Source organism: Nothoprocta perdicaria, unplaced genomic scaffold (genome assembly GCF_003342845.1).
Source record: "Nothoprocta perdicaria isolate Ctin4 unplaced genomic scaffold, notPer1 scaffold_490, whole genome shotgun sequence".
Lineage (NCBI taxonomy): Eukaryota > Metazoa > Chordata > Aves > Tinamiformes > Tinamidae > Nothoprocta > Nothoprocta perdicaria.
This window is the reverse complement of record NW_020455744.1, coordinates 52,650-73,468: the sequence shown is the minus strand read 5'-3', so window position 1 is coordinate 73,468 and position 20,819 is coordinate 52,650. Positions and strand designations below refer to the sequence as shown.

General features: G+C 36.5%; 1 protein-coding gene across 1 annotated transcript in view; it reads left to right on the top strand.

Annotated features, from left to right (window-relative positions):
- TRIM24 (tripartite motif containing 24) overlaps positions 1-20,819 on the top strand; it is a 58,645-nt gene that overhangs the window by 34,123 nt on the left and 3,703 nt on the right. The window contains exons 6-19 of the mRNA XM_026047319.1: positions 533-680; positions 2,400-2,532; positions 3,867-3,983; positions 5,190-5,304; positions 5,873-6,019; positions 7,273-7,390; positions 10,023-10,288; positions 10,930-11,094; positions 12,601-12,780; positions 14,494-14,629; positions 15,025-15,097; positions 16,439-16,607; positions 17,188-17,501; positions 20,183-20,315. Coding sequence (XP_025903104.1) covers positions 533-680; positions 2,400-2,532; positions 3,867-3,983; positions 5,190-5,304; positions 5,873-6,019; positions 7,273-7,390; positions 10,023-10,288; positions 10,930-11,094; positions 12,601-12,780; positions 14,494-14,629; positions 15,025-15,097; positions 16,439-16,607; positions 17,188-17,501; positions 20,183-20,315 — 2,214 coding nt within the window. The remainder of the gene's footprint in view (positions 1-532; positions 681-2,399; positions 2,533-3,866; positions 3,984-5,189; positions 5,305-5,872; positions 6,020-7,272; positions 7,391-10,022; positions 10,289-10,929; positions 11,095-12,600; positions 12,781-14,493; positions 14,630-15,024; positions 15,098-16,438; positions 16,608-17,187; positions 17,502-20,182; positions 20,316-20,819) is intronic.

Below are 20,819 nucleotides of genomic sequence, written 5' to 3'. Positions count from 1 at the left end.
TCTTGGTTCTAGATGTCTGGACCTGTAAGCTTAAGTGAAATGCTCTTTCTTCTTAAGTTGTGATGCAAAAAAATCATGAGAAGAAGCCTGCTGCTTAAGGCTGTTTGTGTTTCTTGAAACTCTAGGCGAGTGAATGGAAACTAAAAGCTTATGTGGATGCTGAGAAAGGCTTCTAAAACTGGAGTGGCATCGATCTCTTTCTTTAGTAAATATTTCACAAGATTATATTGTATATAGTAAGCATATATGGCTACTAAGTGTGCAGTATCAGACAAAAAATAATGTTTGACTTTTATCATGTCAGTTAAAAGTTTTATGTTAGTTTTAGAGTACCACTGAGTAAATGACCACTTTACTTAAAAAGAAAGTTCCATTCAGTTACTTTTATGGAGTTATTTGTAGTGTTCTTGTACTTGAGTTTGCCTTCTCATTTAACAGTTTTCAGCAAATGGCAAAAGTGCCCCGATAACACAGGAGCCAAAGCTTGCATGTCTATTCTGTATTGATTTTGAAACTTACCTTTTCATGCCAGGTTTGTACAAGCTGTGAAGACAATGCAGAAGCTCATGGGTTTTGTGTGGAATGCGTAGAATGGCTCTGCAAAACCTGCATCAGAGCTCACCAGAGGGTTAAGTTCACAAAGGACCATACTGTACGACAGAAAGAGGAAGTATCTCCAGGTAACACTTTATTCTTTCTTTTGCAGAGAATGTGCACTGGGCCTGCACTGGAAAAAGTTATTAAATTGCTGCATTTCTTTACAATGACAAAGTTCTAAATTTCTATTCCTTAATTCTATTAAATGTAGAAGGAGAGATTAATTATAATGTAACTCCCATGATGTGTATGAATTAGTTTCATTTTATTTTGTTTTCTGGTTGGTTGCAAAGTGGTTTAGTAGCTTACAGCTCCCAGTTACTTATTCCTACTCCACTGCTGAAGGTTGCAGCCTTCTGAAGTGATTCTCATATTTGCTTTGYGTTTAAGTTGATCTCTGAAGTGATCCAACTAACAACAACAAATTATTTAAGCAAATCATTTAATGAATCTGATTTAAAATGTAGCCACTGAAAAAGTCAAGTTTGTCATAGTTGAGGGTATCAAAGCCATGAAGGTGAGAGATATTTCTCTCAGATATGCTACCAATAGCATAATGGTAAGAGATTCTGCAGACTAGCTATTTGATATGAATTTTACACTAATGCATCTTAAATCAATAAATACATGTATAGATTTGATGTTTCAAATGGAATGAATGGAAATTATTATGCAGGCTTTATAGATCAGCTGCAGAAAGGCTGCATTTGACTACTCTATTTTTCTAGAGCTCTCACAAATAATAATGTGAACTTATTACTGTATGTCACAATAAAAAGAGCACTAATAGACTATATTCTTTCACTGCTCTGTTAATAACGACATATTGTGTTTTGCAGTAGAGAATGCTAAAATATACATTTTGTGCCACATATATATATATATTTTGCTTTAGAAACTAATAGAAAGTATATCATAAATTGTGAAAAGCTTTTCTCAGAAGGATCGTAAGATAATTCAGCTTGGTAGGATCCACAGGAGGTCATYTAGTCCAACCTCCTGCTCAGAGCAGAATCAGCTGCCAGTTCAGACTAGGTTGCTCAGGGCTTTGTCTATTTGCATCTTGATCTTATCTTGAGGATTAGCAAGGATGGAGCCTGCACAGCCTCTATAGCAGTATGTTCCACTGCTTGGCTATCCTTATGGTGAAAAGGCTTTCCTTACATTCAGTGAAAACCTCTTTTGTTTCAATTTATACATCTTTGTAGGACAATGATAAGCATCATAGAATGATGATAAAACATTCCACCATTTTTCATAGGTCCATTGACATTGCTTGGTCTTTCTTGTAAAAAACAYGCTGGAATGAATATGTATTTATCTAGTCCTGTGAATTTTATATGTGATGTGGGCTGTAACTTATATAATCATGGCTACTCAAAGGATGATTTCCAAAAAGACACTTGGAGGATAAAAGCTAATTCTGTATTTCACTTTCAGTGAAAAGTGAGTACTGAGTATACATAGACGTGACAAAAGGCAATGTGTAGTTGTTGCTTTACGTGACTCCATAGGGAAACAAAGTTGATACAATGCTTCTTGTGCATACAGTCCTCCTAAAAAAAGTTCAGACTTTTTCCATGAAATAAGCGGTTGGCTTCATGCTAGCTCAAGAATGGGAAATTATAATTTGTTCAATAATTGTATACATCTGTTGCATTCCTGATTAGGTGGCTTGATACACCCTTTTTCCTTCTCAGTGAGGAATATGATAAGGAGAAACATGAGAATGTAAAGCTTTAGCAATCTCAAGAAAACGCCCTGGGGAGTTTCAAGGGCTGATCTCTTCCTTTTCTCAACAGAGGCAGTTGGTGTGACCAGTCAGCGCCCTGTGTTTTGTCCTTTCCACAAAAAGGAGCAGCTGAAGCTCTATTGCGAAACCTGTGACAAGTTGACCTGCCGAGATTGCCAGTTGCTAGAGCACAAAGAGCACAGGTAKCAAAGACAGATATACATCTTGTGCAACTGTGTAAAAAGTTATCTGGACATTGAGTGTAGTTTTAGACATATGTGATAGACCTCAGTGACAGCTGTGGGGAAAAAAAAGTGCAAAATTAAATTTTCTGCTTAGAAATGAAGCCCAAGAGTAAAAAGAGGTTGTGTCTGGGAAATCTTGCTGAAGAGTCTGTGATAGCTGGGATTAAAATCTGATTCTTCTGGTTTTTAGTCTCATGACTTGACCCTGAGCCTTTCTTTACTAGCAGTTTATTTGGATGGAATTCACTGCTATGAGGCTCTTCAGAGTCTCGTTAGAAAGCACGAGGTTTGTATTATGTAACTGTACGTTTATATGTACTTCCCTGTTTTGTCCTTCAGCAAGGTGATTATATAACAGACTATTACTAAACAAATTCCAAAGGGAACAAATGGGCAATTTTTCTGTGAAGAACCCTTTAAAAGGAAGAGTAAACCTAAAATTTGTCTATGCTATACTTTGAGAACACTGTTTGTAACACTCAGATCTTTGGATTTCTGTTATCCTCTAACTGTAACCGTAACTGCAATCCCTACTGGCCGTGGAAGCTGAAAAGCAACTTCCAAATACAGAACAATTATCTTACTGAATACTGCATTCAGTAATGCACAGGGGCAGATACAGTGTTTGGTTTAACCTTAATATCCTCCCTGTTCCTGGTRCAGCCAGCTGGTGAGCTTGCCTGCCTACCAATGCAGAAAAGCCTAATGAAACAAATAGGTGGAAAAGTGTTGGTCCCTGTTGCTCGTTGAAAGAGGCTAAGCCTTGATCTTGCTGAATTGCAGTCTTCCTCTTCTGTTCACCTTCTTTGAGGATTTATATCCCTTTCAGAATGTGCTAGCTTTTCTCCCCCTTCAATTTGTTGATGATTTCAGTTTCTTGATTTAAAATGTTGCTGAGTTTTGTTAACTCAGCGATCTTTTCTTTTTTTCTGTTTCTACATCCTTATCTTGCATGAAAGTAATAGCTGACCTGCTCTTTCACTTACAGACTAATGGCTATAGCACAGCATTAATTTTTCCTTCAACAAAATTGTGCAAAGGTCACATAATATCCTTTCACGTGAAAAACATAATTCTCAAAATACAGAATCAAAATTACAGGAAATATACCATAGCTATAATATATCAGCATTTGCTGACATGTACTTCTGTGGTTACAATTAAATGTTGGACTTCAGCAGTGTATTTTTTCTTCTGGCAAAGGAGATTTTTATAAAGCATTCTGCTTATCTTTTGTGTTAAGCAGATGAGACATTTTTCATGTGTAAATACTTATTGGTTATTTGCCTCAGGTACCAATTTATAGAAGAAGCTTTTCAGAACCAGAAAGTGATCATTGAGACACTGATCACCAAATTAATGGAGAAGACTAAATACATAAAATATACAGGGAAGCAGATTCAAAATAGGTACGTATCAGATTTTGAGATGATACTGACATAGATGGCATTTTAATATATATTGAAGTTTACTAAAATGTTCAGATTAGTGGAGTTTATTTTACCTCTCTGCTGTAATATTTCCAGAAGAAGCGTTTCTAAAATGTTTTAGAACTTGTAAAATTTTCRAATTGCCATAGTGACTGTTGCCTGTTCAGTGTGCTTGGGTTTCTTGCACAACTGTTCTCTTTAGGTTGTAGACTTAATTGGCAGCAATAACTTGAGCTCAACAAAAAAGAACTGAAAAAATAAGATTGTAGAAGGTAGACATGTTTTTCCTCAAGGCCACCACACTTATTTTCGTATTGTACATCCATCTTTGAAAGTGAAAGGTTGTGACTCATGCTTTCCTAATGTATGTGACAGATGTATTTGTACACTTATGTAATAATATTGTGCTTGGGGCTTTAATCACCCCATATGACAATCCTAAGAATAAAATAAATTTTAAAAATGCCTACTGTAGTAGGTCATTGTAAATGCTCCTACAACAGATTTTAAAGATAATACCCAGAAAGTTTCAACACCTGGTTCAACTGAGTCCTGCATGCCAAGTGCAGCTTGAGGTTTTCCCCTCTCTTTGCATGTTTAAGGATGGTGGAGATGGAAGAAAGAGGAGAGGCCCTTTGCTTCCTTTGTTACATCTAGGTGCTATTGCCTTTTAGCAGGAGCAATTTTCATAACTTGAAGTTATTCTTCGCTAGTCCAAGTTCAGAACCAAGTGTCAAGACAATTTTTAATGCTATTTTTTCTTTAAATGATTCCAATAATACAAGTATGTTGTTTTGTTTCTGGAGTCCCATTCTACCCTAGATGGAAAACAGTTAAACTCTTTTGCGTTCCTGAGTCTGTTCCAAAAATGTGTGACACAATTAAAAATGCAAAACTTCAATAATAAAGGGCATTTAATTTTTGTCAGTGACAGGTGTGCATAATTTTACAGATTTAGAATTTTCTACCAGTAAATTAATTTTATCACAAATACAAGTTCATCAGTGCTTGCTGTTACTACATCTCTCAGTAATTTTCCTCATTAAGAGCATCTGATAGCAGGTAATAATTGGTGAATATAACAAAGAAATACTATAGTCTGGGCAACAGGAGAGAATTGTTAAACTATTTGGAGGGTGGATTTGTGAACTTAAGTACTGMATTTTATGTGCTGTTTATTTGCAGAATCCTGGAGGTGAATCAGAATCAAAAGCAGGTGGAGCAGGATATTAAAGTTGCCATATTTACACTGATGGTAGAAATAAACAAAAAGGGAAAAGCTCTGCTGCATCAGTTGGAGGTAAATTCATTTATATTTCTAAGAAAGGTCAGTTAGTGTATTGCAGATTCAGATTAAAATTAAATCAATTTATAAGCATTAGACATGCATGTGTGTCCCATCACAATTCCAAAGCAGAGAAGGGTTTCACACAAAAGCCATTTGGACAAATATTCTGAATTCTCATCTGTATTCCATCTTTGTGGATCAGAACTGTGTCCAAGTCTATTTTCTAAGTCATAATTCTATGTATTATGCATGAAAAGTCTCTCCATCACATTTTTAAGTGTCATAAATTCAGCAATCCAACAGCATATCCTCTCAAAGGAGAGAATTGTCTAGAAAGTCTTTCCATCACATTTTTAAGTGTCATAAATTCAGCAATCCAATAACATATCCTCTCAAAGGAGAGAATTGTCTAGAGTGGAGAGCTAGAAAAATATTATCTCCAAGCACGCTTAAAAAAAAAAACTATGTGCAGAGAGGCGTATATATTTATATTAAAAAAAATGTGTGTCGTAAAAGTCAAGAGGAATCCATTTTATGTGTAAATTGAACTCGCTCACTGGGCTTGCTTTTCCACTTGCAGACTCTGGCAAAAGAGCATCGGATGAAACTTCTGCAGCAGCAGCAGGAAGTGGCAGGTCTCTCTAAACAGCTGGAACATGTCATGAATTTTTCCAAATGGGCAGTTTCCAGTGGAAGCAGCACAGCACTGCTGTACAGCAAACGCTTGGTAAAGTTAGGAAGATACCACTCTTAAATTACCAGGAAATTAAGCTTGCTGATGACCTTCTACTAATTAGAAGATGTTTAATTTTTCATGTTTTTCTCTCAAATATAGAATATATTTAATAATTTATCACTCCGGTCCTCATTCTGTCCTGCTACCCTAATGTAGAATTGTAGTATCCTACAGAAGTGGGATAATCCCTTTCTCTGGAGGAGCACTGGGCAAAGTTAGGGGTGTACTACATCACTGTTGTGGTTCTTTTCATTACCTTTAACAGCTTTTGTGTTCAAAGAAAGTATTTATATATCCTACAAAGTTTGGTATCCAGCAATTAGTGTATAGCCTTGTTCTAGCAAACTAACATTCCTTTAAAAGGCTTAAATAAATTTTTTTTAATTTGTAAAAATGAAGATGAGGTTTTTGCTTCTCCATACAGACAGCTATGAAGCTAAATATTTCAGTGCTGAAATGGTACTTGCTTTCATTAAACTGACTGATGGGGACAAACAAAAATCCTAAAAAAATACTGAAATCAAAAACAAAAGAAAAAGAGGTTAGCTGTGATTTAGGTTAGCTGTGATTTATGCAGAGGATTGTACTAGCCTGACAAAGGGAAACTCTGGTAATATTGAGGGAAATGCTAGATCTTCTATTTTCAGTTCCTATAATTGGATCACAAGTTTTTTTTTTTTATTTTCTCATTGCTTAGTCAAGAATCTATATCTTTTTTCTGTTTTGCTCAGGTATGTTAAATTACTAGAGAGATGGAGGAATACTGTTCAGTTTTCTCAGTTTACTTCAAGTGATTAAATTCACTGTCCTAGTCTTTCACTGCTTCTCTAAGTACTATTTTTTTTAATTAAAAAGGGCAAAGGGACATCACAATGTATCATGTTGTCTGTAACTGCATTSTGTTGCCACAGAAGCTTCTGGTATATGAATAAGCAAACTTGTTATGTTGTAAGCAACTTTATCTTATAAACATCATGCTCTAAGAAAAAGTGCAGCTAGCCCATAAAACCTTATCAATTGAAAGAAATTTTCAAAAAACAAGTGCAACTTAGGCTCTTCTCCTGAAGGATAGCATTATTTGGGAGCTGAGCAGCCAGCCTGTCCTTAGTCATGAGGCTTGTGCTCTGGGATATGCACCTGCATAAAACAGGAGGAAAAAAATTATTTATTATGGTTGGGGGAAAATGGTTCAGATTCATGGCTTTGACCCCAGAATAAAAACTTGTGTTTCRTTCCTGTTCTAGATCACGTATCGTCTCCGATACCTGCTCCGAGCAAGGTGTGATGCTTCACCAGTGACTAACAATACCATCCAGTTTCACTGTGATCCTAGCTTCTGGGCTCAGAATATTTTCAATCTAGGTATGATGTAGTTTATTAGCCCTTTGGAGTCTTGTTCCTACTCTAGAAGCAAATTTGTCTTTTTGTTAGGATGAATAAACTTCATATTTTTTGTTACTATTTTTGTTGTTATTAAAAAAATTTGTTTACTCACAGAAAATAAAAGTTTTTGTTTTTTAAGTACACTGTATGGAGAAAGCATTGTTAATAATCTATTTTAAGTATTCATAAATTTGCCTTGCTTGAATGACMCTTGTGATGGTGGAAGTAGCAACTTTCGCCATCCTGTGCAGTACACCTGCCTTCTGGATTCTGATATGAGGAACACAGTCCGTAATCCTACCTTATGAACTAACATCTGCATCTTCCAGCCTGATCTCCTCCTTCAATTCCAKCTTCCCAAACTGCTGGAACCTGTAGCAGGCGTTTAACGTGTTTCAGAATCAGTCTTGACTTGTCATGCTGAACAGTAAGCCTGGAAAAAAGGGAAAACTCAAAAAAAAATAGAATAGAAAATAACACTACTTCTAGAAACTTTTGTTTGATAGTCATCTGTTAGTTTCACTTTCCTGATTTGCCAGGAAGGAATTTAGAAGAATCCATTTTTAATCAGATTGCAGACACAGCTCATCTTTATGACCATAATGCCTTTTAGGCATTATATTAGCAATGTCTTGCTTTTGAACTTCAGGTCAATGTGCCTGTTTTCCAGCTGTAGGTAGGTAGGGTTTTATGACACTAGAACCTGGGAGCATTACAGATAGCCTGTTTGTATCATTGCCTAGAAGTCTTATGAGTTTAATGGAGATAAGTACCAGAGGAACTCATCTGCTTTGGAGTAGGAATTGGACCTTAGAGATCCCTCTAGAATTTTGACTATTTATCATGCTTTCTCTCTACTGTTAGCTTGATGGGCATTTTTTTTTTTTTGGTTTTTGGGTTTTTTTTCAGTCGTGTGTAGAATGTCTTTGACAGATACCTGTGGCACCTCTTCTGCCTTTCATCAGAATGTACTGTCAGCTCTACAAATGTAGAGAGAGGTGCAAATACAGATTTATCTACAAAGGTAGAAAAAGGAAGGCTTATGGTAGTACCTTAAGGCTAACAAGTTCCTTCTTTATCTTTCACTTTCTTTGGGAAAAGAACCAGTCACTCTCTGTTTCTAGACGTGAACCATGTGGTGATGACCATGTGAACTGTTGCTAAATGTGAGGGGTTTTTAGGGTGGAGGAACTTTTTGTGCACATTTGTCTAGAAACTAATAAGTTTAAAAGGAGAGGTAATAAGGAAATGAGAGATTAGTAGGATTTTTATCTTCGTGCTTCATATATTTAATATTTTAATAATGTACCTGCCTTGGTAATAGTGTGACATCAAAACTGAGGCAGTCTTCTGCCTCTTTCTGCACCACAATASGCTGGCTCATCTGGACTCTCTTGGTGTCAGACTATTTAGCAATAAGTATTTCCCTGTGATTCATCACTAGAAAACAGAATGGTGCTACTTGCAATGATTCTCTAATCATGAGATGAAAAAGAAGAGAAGAAAAATCAAGTTGCATTTTCCTTCTTTTTAAGCTGTTCTAGGCTAGATTTTACAAGGTGCACAGGAATGTGTGGAGTTGGGGAGAAAGCTGCAGGAGGCTGATGTCAGGTTCTGCTGCAATAGAGATTCTCCAAGTGTCTTGTTCTGCAGCCAGAGTGAACTCTCCTTGGAAGAGGTCCTACCTCTCTGGGAGACCAAGGGAGTGAAATGTGTATCCCCACTCTTTTAGCTGTAGTGAAGCTGTAGTGAAATCTTTGACAAATCATGAGATCTCCCCCTTTGCTTTATGTGCATTTGCTCTAAAGTTAATCTTTAAATTAGGATTGTTATATCTCCTTAATATTTGGCCCTGCCATGGATTTAGGAGAAAAAAAATCATTCCCTACCTCATTTTTTGCTTTAAATAAGCTAAGCTTCTTTTTGCCTTTCTTGTAAAATGTGCTTGTCATTCCCTAGAATTGAAATCAAACTCTATTCCAGTTGTAATTCATCTTTCTTGAATGAAGTAACCAGAATGCTACATGAGAGCTTTGTATAACTACACTATATATCTCTTTGGATAAAATTACTTGCAAGTGTTGTCTAGTTGAGATTCCCTCTAAATCAGTGGAGAGAGAGAGAATCTCTCTCTCAGATGTGCCCATCACATCYTACAATTTGTGATGTGTAGCCGCCAAAGACATCACCTGCATATTTCATGATGCTGGTTCAGAGACAAAAAAAGGATCGCAACGCAATATCATTAAGTTAGATCTTTAGCTCAGAGGGTTGAGTCAGGGCGCTCTCTCTTCTTTTATTAAAATTTCAGTCACTTGCTTTTTCAGACAGACAGGGCATCTCCTTAGGAAGGTCTATTCCACAGGGAAGGTTACAGCACAAGATAATTTGTCAGTGTCTCCTTTTTCTCCATTATAAAATACAAGCAAGCTTATGTTGCAAACTTGCAGGCCAACAAAGTAAATGTTCTGCTCTGTCTCATGTTTACCCATCCTTTACATTACAATAATGAACAATGACTTCATGGTATCAAAGGAGCTAATTTTGAAAAATTGCATTTCTCCTAACTGTAATATTTTAGCCTTTGCTTTATTTATTTTGTTTAAACCAGGTTCTCTGGTAATTGAGGATAAGGAAACCCCACCACATATGCCCAAGAGCCCAGTGATGGATACAAACTTGCAGCCCCCAAGCAGCTTACCATCAAACCAGCTGTCGAAGTTCCCAACGCAGATAAGCTTAGCTCAGCTCCGACTGCAGCACATGCAGCAACAGGTCATGGCTCAGAGACAGCAAGCTCAGCGCAGAGCAGGTCCAGTCAGTTTATCAAATCCAAGAATGCCAGGAACCCTGCAGCAGTCTCCCACTTCTCATCAGGTAAGTTTTGAATATTCCAGAGAAGGCTCTTATCCATCTAATTGAAGAAGAAGGAGGAAGTAAGCTCTGAAAACAGAACTTCATGTAGCACATTTTTTTAGCACACAGGTATACAATTAGGTTAGGAAGCATTTTCTTTACTGAGAATTGAATGGTCATCTTAAACATGTATGGCAGGATATGTACAGCACTCAGCCCATCGTTGCTCAACAACAAATGATACAATATTAGCCTGTGTGAAGATCAGTTGCTGAGCTACATATTCTCTATTTTTGTCAGATGGTTGTGAAGTGAAACTTAATTTATTTCAAGACAATTTTGCATGGAACTGGGTTCTCCCATACAGCTTTCAAAGTTGTAAATGCTCTCACTAGCTTTTTTTCTTTGTAACCACATTTATAACAAATAATTCATAACCACCTGCTAGATTTTATTTCTAACATTAACTTTCAGTATGTGTACTGCGATCTCTCAGATAGATGGTGTGGTACTGTTTGTTTACATGTAATTTGTTATGTGTTTCAGAAAATAGGTAGGAAAAATGAAAAGGGTCACTCAGAAAATTTTCTGGAATGTTAGATAGATATGAAACATGATAGATATCAGACAGCTAACTGATAAAATTGTTTCCTCTTCCACAGCCACCTCCACGCTTGATTCATTTTCAGAATCATAACCCCAAATCCAATGCATCACCTCTTCCTGCACAGCAGATGAGATTTCCCTCGAACCAGAGCATACCGAGACAAGGCCTAAAGCCCAACCCATTGCAGATGGCATTCTTGGCCCAGCAAGCTATAAAACAGGTAGGATTTATTTCCCTTTTCACTCACCATATGAAAATTAAACATCAAATGCGCCTTGTATCATCTTACTTTATGTCCTAGTGTGCTTTGCAGTTAGAACAGAGACTGTTTGCTTATCGGTGTCAAGATCCCCACAGTTTTCTTAATAACTGTCATGTTTCTTTTATTCTGTGTTCTAGTAGCTGAAATATGCAGAAATGAACCACTGTGTGTTATATGTAGCTGTTCATTCTATTGCTTTGCTGTCACAGTGACTTCCGGCCACTTAAGCAGCACTTAACATGAGCATGGTCTGCACACTACGATCAATACCTAGATAGATTAGAAAATCCCCCCATTTAGTCTAATGTCAATGACTTGAACAAGTCACAAGTAACTAGATAAAAGCTTGACTAAAAGCTGTAGCTGCCGCCGTTCTCTGGAGTTTGCCAAATCTGAACTCTTAGGGTGAGGAAAGAAATTCCACAATTATGGGGCCTCTGCTGAATGAGAGTGATCAATACCCAGCTGATCAGCAGTTGAATTAGAGTAAGAGCAAACATGTCGGATATTTTGTCATTGTTTCGCAAGGCAAATCTTATTAGAGATACATATCAATACAAGAGTTGTTAGATATCAAAAGTGTGGGGAGAGAATTAAATGAACTTCATTTGTGTCCTGAGAAATGGGGTAATATCATTCACATGTTAGCAGTACTTACAATGTCTGAGAAGTAATTTCATCCAAATTGAAGAAAGCTGTACAATAATTAAGAGAACTGTAGTAACAAAAACTCTGTCATTTCTGTTGAGAGCCTCTGAAGATTGCCCTGTCTGCAAACCTATCTATGCAGTATTTCATTATCTAGTAATGTCTTTTTGAAACTGAACTAGTGAACTGAATGACTAACTGAAGAGGAATTGAGCAGAGTCAGATTTTGCCTCGTTACCATGAAACTCCATTAAAGTCACTGAAAACTGTGTATGTCTAAATAAGAATGAGATTTAGTCCGACTTGCCCATGCACATTACACCATGGTGATAAACATATAGGTGGGTAGAGGCCCAGTCAGCATTTCAAATTCTTAATCTCTTTAAGTTGTTAAGGGAAGCAACATTCAAGTGACACCATTGATTTTTACTTAATAAAAGTACTAGAGCAGTTGTGAATTTAGCCTATTATCTGTAATGCTTCTATTTCACTAAAGCAGTTATATTCCTCCCACAACACTGTCAATGCAGCATGAAATATTAATAGATACTTAACATTGAGRTGCGCCTTTGAATTTAAGGATTCACACTCATTTCTTTTATTCACAGTTTTCAGCTACTTGTCATCTTTGCTTGTCTTGTAAGATTGCTTCCTGAGATTAAATAACCTCAGAGTAAATCAGAATGTTAAGCCTGAGTTCAGCTTACTAAACTGAACTGTTTGCTAGGCTGATGAGTTAGAATCAGTTCTATGTGGTAGATGTGATCAACTGCAGAAAACAAAAGTGCTAAATTGTGGATTATTGTCTTTTCTTAGTGGCAGATTGGCAGTGGACAAACTTCAACTACCCCTTCAACTGCAAGCAGCACATCCTCTACCCCTTCCAGCCCCACCATCACGAGTGCTGTGGGATGTGATGGGAAGACATATGCTCCTCCTATGATAGATCTGAGTTCTCCAGTGGGTAGCTCCTACAATCTACCATCTCTTCCTGATGTAAGTGTAACACGCAAGCAATGTTTTGCAGATTTTATTTTAAAATAAGTTGAAAAAGGTTTTAATTTTGTGAAGTAAGCATCTTGTTAGACTGAAATTCTTCTTCTGCTTGTTGAAGTCAGACACTTCTAGCAAACAACATTGTGGGATTGCCTACATGTTACTGGCAGTATTCAGGACTCTTCCAGTGAACAGCTGTAAGAGGTTTAGGATTACTAGGAAAAATAACATTGCAGGTTGTGATTGCATTTGCCCWTGATTGTTTGGATGCTGCATATTGGCCTTCAACCTTCATCATTTTTTGTTTTTTTTTTCGTTTCTTTTTTCATATGATATTAATGAAAATTACTTAACCTAGATTTGGTTATCAGTCTCCATAGGTAGCATTGATTTGATGATGATATGTCTGGTAATTTTTTAACATTTTAAAAGTTTTTTTTTGCATCTCATTTAAMGGACTACCTTATTAAGGTATTAACTGTTTTCTTTGCTTCTGAAGTTCTCTTCCAGTTTCTTCTACATATTTGTCAGAAGTCCACATTACAGCTGTTGAGCTCAGTTGATTTTTTTAAATAACTGCTGAGCTGATGTTTGTTCTCTAAGATTTGTAGGTGCCTGGCTTCTTGTGTTTTTGTAGTCATAATTCACTGTTAATCCCTGCTTTTCCCTCTCGTGTTTTGTTCTCCTCAGTAAACTCTAACAAAATGTTCTGTTTTTTTAAACAGAACACATTGCAGTCACAGTATCTGTCAGGATGTACTGCACAGCACAAGCATGAAACCTTCTTGAATCTTGGAGAAGTTTTAGCATGCTGGGGTTTTTTTGTACACAGTGTCATTTAAAATTCTGCTACTTGTRTGTATATGTGGTTATGTTTATGCTATTAAGATATACTGCCCAAATCACTGTAAATATGCTGAGCTAGCAGGTGCTTTCAATACCCTCTTGTGAATGTAGAGCAAGCTTCAGTGGTCAGTGCAGTTGCTACCAGTAGATTGTGATGTGTCCGGATAATTTGCAATACTAATATCAAAGTGACCTCTTTTCTGACCAAACATTCATCTTATTTATTACAAGAAGTCTAACATTTCAGAAGCTCATTTCTTTTTATCAATGCAGAACGTGCAGTTCTTCAGGAAGTTAAGTTGATAAAAGTGTGAGACCCTAAAATGGATTTTAGATTTCTGGTCTGAGCCATGGATGAAAAGTCTTGCCTTACAGTCTGTATTTTGAGTGGATATTCATGGTTCCTGCCCTGAAGATCTGTAGAACAGATGGAATTGAGTCCCCCTCAAGATTTGTTCCATCCTGTTCAACATTAGTAAATTAATGGGTAGTTTGTGAATTGCTYATTATTCTTAAAATTGATAACATGAGTATCTGGAAAAAGGGTATAGAAATACAATTTCAGTTTCTCTGACCTCAGTGTGTGAAAGTTAGATGTAAACCTTGTCTGTAGCTGATAGAGCAAAATAGACACCTCCAGAATCATCTTTTCTAAAAATAATGGTATGAAGTATTGTCCAAATTTGGCCAATTCTTTGCTTTTTAGAGCAAGCAGGATCATCTGTTTACAGTAGCCACCTCATTTTTTGGATGACTAAAGTTGAGATGCATTTTGGTCTTCAGCTCCAATATRACAAATAAATGGCAGGCGCTTCTTTCCCTCACTCAACACTTAACTCCTTCTCTGCCCCATCCCCAATCTTTTAGATTGACTGTTCAGGAAATATCACACTGGATAACATGGTAAGGAAGGATGGTGCCACAGAGCAGAATCAGCCAAAACCGCCTTCGAGCAGAACTGTCCAGTCACCAAATTCATCAGTGCCATCACCAGGCCTCTCGGGTAAGTGGACTGTGTTGTGATTTAAGTGTTGTAGTGGAGAAGCTCACGTGGCTCTGCACAGWACAGCCACAGCCAGATTAGCACAGACAAGACAGTGTATCCACAAATGCATCCAGGTAAACGTAGACACAACAAATAACCCAGTCTTGTTTCTCAGGATCTGTAAGCAGCCCACTTAGATGCAGTGGGACCCTTTTGGTCTTCTTCTGCCCTCCATTACCCCATGCTTCTTCTCATCTTCTCATGATTTTGTATTAAATAAGATATGAGCTAAATATGGATAAATGAGTAACTCAAGCAGAGGAACTTGACCCAAAATACGTGTATTTCACCTACGAGAACCTCAAATTTGACACAACTTTSTGTTTTGTCCTAATCTGATTTCTCTGTCCTAGGAGGAGTGAGTGTGACAAACATAAACCCTCCAATTCGTTCACCCAGTGCCTCCAGTGTTGGAAGCAGAGAGAGGTGAGAATCAAGTGGGAGGGAAGAAAAGCATGTTTTCCATCCCTATAGAATTTGCTGTGTATAGCCTCAGCCTCTTCTGTCAGTAATCCATGTTGAAGTTAATTTGTCTCACCTTCTCTATTAAGAGACCAGGTCTAGTGCTTATTATAGGAATCTTTGGAGTCTAAAAGTAGTAATTTCATTTCTAATGTATTAATAGCAGACCTAAAAATGCTGTAACTGTAGAAGATGGCTAGATTAGTGTTATTAATAGGTTACCTACTGTAAATTAGATTTGAAATTCAGCAAAATCAGACGAGAAAAAGGTTGCATACTAAAGGTCTCTGTGGAATCATAAATGACTTCAGATTTTAAGAATTAATGTTAAAATGAGTTTTATTAAGAGTTTTCTTCCATAATATAGTCACGTAAGTGAGCACTAGGTATCTGCATGTCCACAAAGATGTTTTATCCTGTGGTGATGGAATACTAGTGAACAAATAGGCCTAGACATTGCTGTTTGAGGACAGCAGGTCCATTAATGTTTTTCAATAGATCAGGRCATGCGTCTTACATCATAGGACAAATTTTTCCACACAGAGAAAAAAGTCAGATGACATTCATGCTATTTGAACTGGATATACAGATGTTTTATAGTATAGAATACCTTTTCCTATATTCAGTTTGTTAGTAGATACTATGAAGGATTGCAGACATCCAAATATAAATTTTTAAATGTTTGAAATTCYGTCTGCTGACATTTGGGTTCATTCACTTTGGATTTAAAATTCTTCATTACTGCTGAAAAAAATATATATATAACCTACATATATATATTCTAGTTCAATTGCAGTGTATCTATACACATGAAAAAAGATAGAGYCCAATCAAGTCGAAAGACTATGAGAAGCTCTGTTAAGATGCTTATTTGCTAGTGGGTGGTTTATAATGATTAATTCAGCTCTGGAGAAGATCTTCACCCGATATGCCACTATATCTCCTCTCAATGGAATGGTATTCAGTGGAAATGCTGTCCTGTTTATAACCTAAAAGAATTGGAGATTATTTTGCAAATCTTTCGTTAATGAGAAGTAAAATCATGAGCAACTCTGTAGTTCTGGAACTAAGCTGTTAAGTCTTCCCTTCCTGTAGTGCCTTTTCAATTTACATGAAGAGATACAGAATTGTATTTTATGACAGGATTTGAAGAACCAAAAATGGATTAGAATCCTGAGGTAAAGGATCAGAAAGCATCACTGTGCAGAAGTTGTCCCATTATGACTCTTAGTTGCCTTTTTCTTGCCTCTTTGTGTCGTTTAAAGCTCTTAATTTCCTTTTTTCCTGCCTTTTTGTCATTTAAAGTTCTAGCTCTTCCAGCAAACCACCAGGAGCTGATTCTACACACAAARTCCCAGTTGTTATGTTGGAGCCGATCAGAATTAAACAGGAGACCAGTCCACCAAATGAGAATTTTGATTTCCCAATTGTTATAGTGAAGCAAGAAACAGATGAAGAATCACGGCCTCAAAATGTAATGTTAACAACTCTCTTTACAGATCTCTTTTACATTTGGTAGTGGAGGGTATTTTGCATGTATAAGGTATAAAATAATTTATTATGTTGGAGATTTATTTTTCAGGGAAAATAATCGGAAGGTATTGGCATAAAAGGAAGAGATGAAATTCAAAATCAGATTATTTTTAATGTCAGTTCAATTAATAAACTATTTTGATCAGACTATTTTCATCTACTGAAATCCATGAAGGAAATTAGAAAACCCTGCTAAGCATCAAATGTTCATGTGGCTTTAGGAGAAGTTCCTAGTTGTTAAGTAGTCCACAAGACTAAGGGTACTATTGGGGGGGGCATCAAAGTTTAATTTCATTTTTTATTACTGAAAGAGTATTTATAATGTCAGAATTTGCTCTTCATGACTAACTTCTTGTGTTTAGTTGCTTGAAGCTACAGCTGTGATAGTAATCCTCACATAGATGTTACAAGCTGTATGATTAACTGCATGTAAATTGGTAATTGCAGTCAGTGTAATTGCTGCTAGTGACATTTAAACTCACTTCCACACTATAACCAAGCTGCCTGTGCTTTTCTTTCAGACGACCTTTTCAAGAAGCATACTTACTTCACTGCTGTTAGACAGCAATCATAATTCCACTTCTGATGAAGCTGTCTTGAGAACAGATGCCCCAGACAGCACAGATGATCAACCAGGGATCCTGCAGGAGAATACGTCCAGTGGGAAGACAGGATGGTTAGGCCCCTCTCACATAGGGGAGGGCAGGAAAGAGGATGATCCCAATGAAGACTGGTGTGCAGTATGTCAGAATGGAGGGGAGCTCCTTTGCTGTGAAAAATGTCCTAAAGTGTTCCATCTTTCTTGCCATGTCCCTTCACTGATGAACTTTCCAAGGTAATTATGACTGAATTAATTCCCTGTAAACTTTCAGTAAAAGACATAAGCTTTGGATTGTGAGCCTCCATATCAGAAGTTTCAGCTTCAAAGGGATTTTTGTCCTCTTTAAGGTTCTTGAAGTCTTAAGTTTTATTAATTGGTGAAAATTGTAATTTGCATTGAAATATTAGTTTAAATTTTTGCAGGTGTAAAATCTGTGATAGAGCTCTTCACTTACTTGACAGTCAGGCAAGATCTTTTATAGTTAGGGTATCTACTATTATCTTTGGCCTTAAATTGGGCTATAGAATTACCAGCCTATCAGACAGCAGAAGAGTTAGTGTTTCTTTTAATAACAATAAAATAAAATATTGAAAGATACTAATATAGTATCAAACATGCTATTTACTGTTGTATTAAAAGTGGCTGCGCTCGTAGCATGAGTTGTAGTGCTTTATATCTACTGGTAACATTTCATTTAGCACTGAAAGAAGCAGTAGGTTTTCATGATTGGCTGTTAGAATGAAAATATTCAATGCATTCAGTCCAATTTCAAAATACAGTCTTAAAATATAGATGGCAACTGAAAATAGGTTGTCATTGGTATTAAAAGTATTACCGAAGTTTGCTTCTGGAATTAATGTCTTTGATAAAATAAAAGGCGTTTGTAACGTTCCAACTTGGAAATTCACTACAGTAAGCTTATTAAAGGATAAAAGAATCTGTCATAACATGTTCATTGTTTAATGATTTTATGTAAATATTAGATTTTCTTACTAAATAACAGTATGGTTTGTTTAAAACCTCTAGTATAATCCCTCTGAGTAGTAGCTTGCGGTTTTGTAGATTGATAGTCCCTGTTTATGGGCGGTTCGTAACAGAAATAATTCCACAATTATATTTATTCTTTCAAATGTCAATAGAAAATGGCACGTAAAAATATTTCTCTTACCTCTTGAAACTTCAAATTATGGGACTGTTTTTGAAAATAAAATGGTGTTGTGTTACAGTTTTTGTGTCATAAGCAAAACACAGTAAAGGTACAGCTAGGGCTTAAACTAAAATATTTGTGTCTGTCTGATAGGGAAAAAAAAATAAGCTGGTAGAGCTTCAAGGCTACATCTTTAATTTTTATTTTTCACTGGATTGTTCTGTGGGATCTCTGAGATACTGATGGCCAGCAGGCAAGGGAAACAGAAATAAGGTTTCTGAGAAGGATTCCTATTTGTAAAGGTGCACATTAGCACATATGCTGTACTCCTGGACCTCAGAACCACAGCTAGCTTAAGTTCTCTCCTGACTTCAGATATGTCAAATTTTTGAATCTCAACTTTTTGTTTTTGTTTTTTTCACAACTGTAACAATCTACAACATACAGTTTGGTGTCTTTGCGTTAGACCCTCCGAATATACACTCATTCCTTTATTATTATTGTCAGCAGTGTCAGTCCCTTCCTTCTTTCATGATTTCTTTTTGTTCTTCTGCAAGTGGATGGAAYGTTTTCCCATATCAGTTCACAAGGTCACTTCATCTTTTTTCCTCTATGCTACCAGACTCCACCCTATGCTTCCTGGCTCWTATATATTTAAATATATCTTCCCTCCATCTTTCACATGTTGCTTGTTTTCATGTATAAAATCTTTGGATCATGGCCCATATCTGGGTTTTTTTATGCTGGTCCATGCTCAGAGGTGAAATTGTCTTATAAATAACTGTTGAGGTAAAACAGTAGAAGACAAAGACATTTAAAGGCAAATGGCTGTTAAGCTAAAACTAGCAGATGGTAGAAATCTCAGGATTACACTAAAACCAGTTTGACATACTGTTTTCCTTTCTTTTTAACTTGGAAAGTCTTCTGCATTACTGATGAAATGAGCTCAAAGGTGCCACAAAAACCATTCCCCATTTCCAAGGATCTTGTTATTGTTATAAGCTATCTGGATAAAAGCAYACATGGTGTCCTGTAACAACTGGTTATTGCCGAATGCAGCCTCCTGTGTAGGAAGTACAATTCAGCCCTCTCGTGGATATCTGTGAAAATGCAAGTGTTTTCATTCATAGAAAAGTAAATAAAAGCCATAGACCCTTGGAAGATTTTTTAAACGTTTAGGGAACTTCACAAATTGTTTACGGGAGCCTGTGGACGTGGTCAGCTTGTAGAGCTACTTTCATTTTGTTCTTATGTCTTCCTTTGCTGTGTCACCTACAGTGTCATTTACAGCGTTTTCCTGGATGCTGTTTGGTAAACTTAAAAACTGTTGAAAAGTTTGCTTAGTAAGCAAAGAATTCCCAGGTTTGAGGGAAAAAAATTGTCTAGGGTAATCAGTATAGAGTAGTTCAAACTTGCAAAGGGAAAATACAATTATGATCATCTGACACTAACACTTTCCTTTCTGTTCAGCCTGTTTCATAAATCTTCAGTGTCTTTAGTTAGGAAGTAGGCCATTGATTAAAGCTTTGGTTTAAGCATTAACAAAAGTGGACACCATTTTGCCAGTACCATTGAAAAGGAAAGTTCTAATGTGATGTCCTTTAACAACAGTCCCTTTCCTTGCCTTTTTTAGTTAATAAAATAAAAATACATCAAGCTTTAAAAAAACCTCAAACCCTATTAATGAAGAAGAATTTCTCCAGATGTGGAAAACCTCTCAAGACTTTGCTTCTTCCCTGACGTTAACAAATCTGTTTTTCTTGTGTAGTGGAGAGTGGATTTGTACGTTCTGCCGGGATTTGTCCAAGCCAGAAGTTGAATACGACTGTGATAACCCCACRCAAGGCTCCGAGAAAAGAAAGCTGGAAGGCACTGTGGGCTTGGCACCAATAGATCGTAGAGTAAGAGAAAAACGCGTTTTGCCTTGCTGCATTTTGTGATTTTTTTTTAAGTAATAGAAAATCTATGAACTAATTTACTATTCCTTAAAAAAAATGTGAACTTACTACTTAAATATTAGCAGCCTTCATTTGAATATTTTGAATATTGCATTCAGACAGTTGGAGAAGTGATAGTAATGTGATACTGTGAACTGGGACTAGACTCTTAAGAATTACAAAGTGCTGCAAATGGACACTATCCCTTCCCTATTATTTTTTTTTTCTGTTTGTTTATGCTGTCCAAATTTAGTATAGATTGACTTTATCAACTAGCATTTAGTTGTAAAAGTATTACAGCAATACCCTGTTAAAAGTTATGTTTTTTTCTGATGACGATGTACAAAAATGCAACACTAATCTCCTGAAAAGAATAACAAAAGTCTGAAAAAACTACTGTTCCTTTGCATCTCTCAGAATCCTAGTGGAAAAATGATAAAGCAAGCTGTGGGGCTTCAACTTTGATTC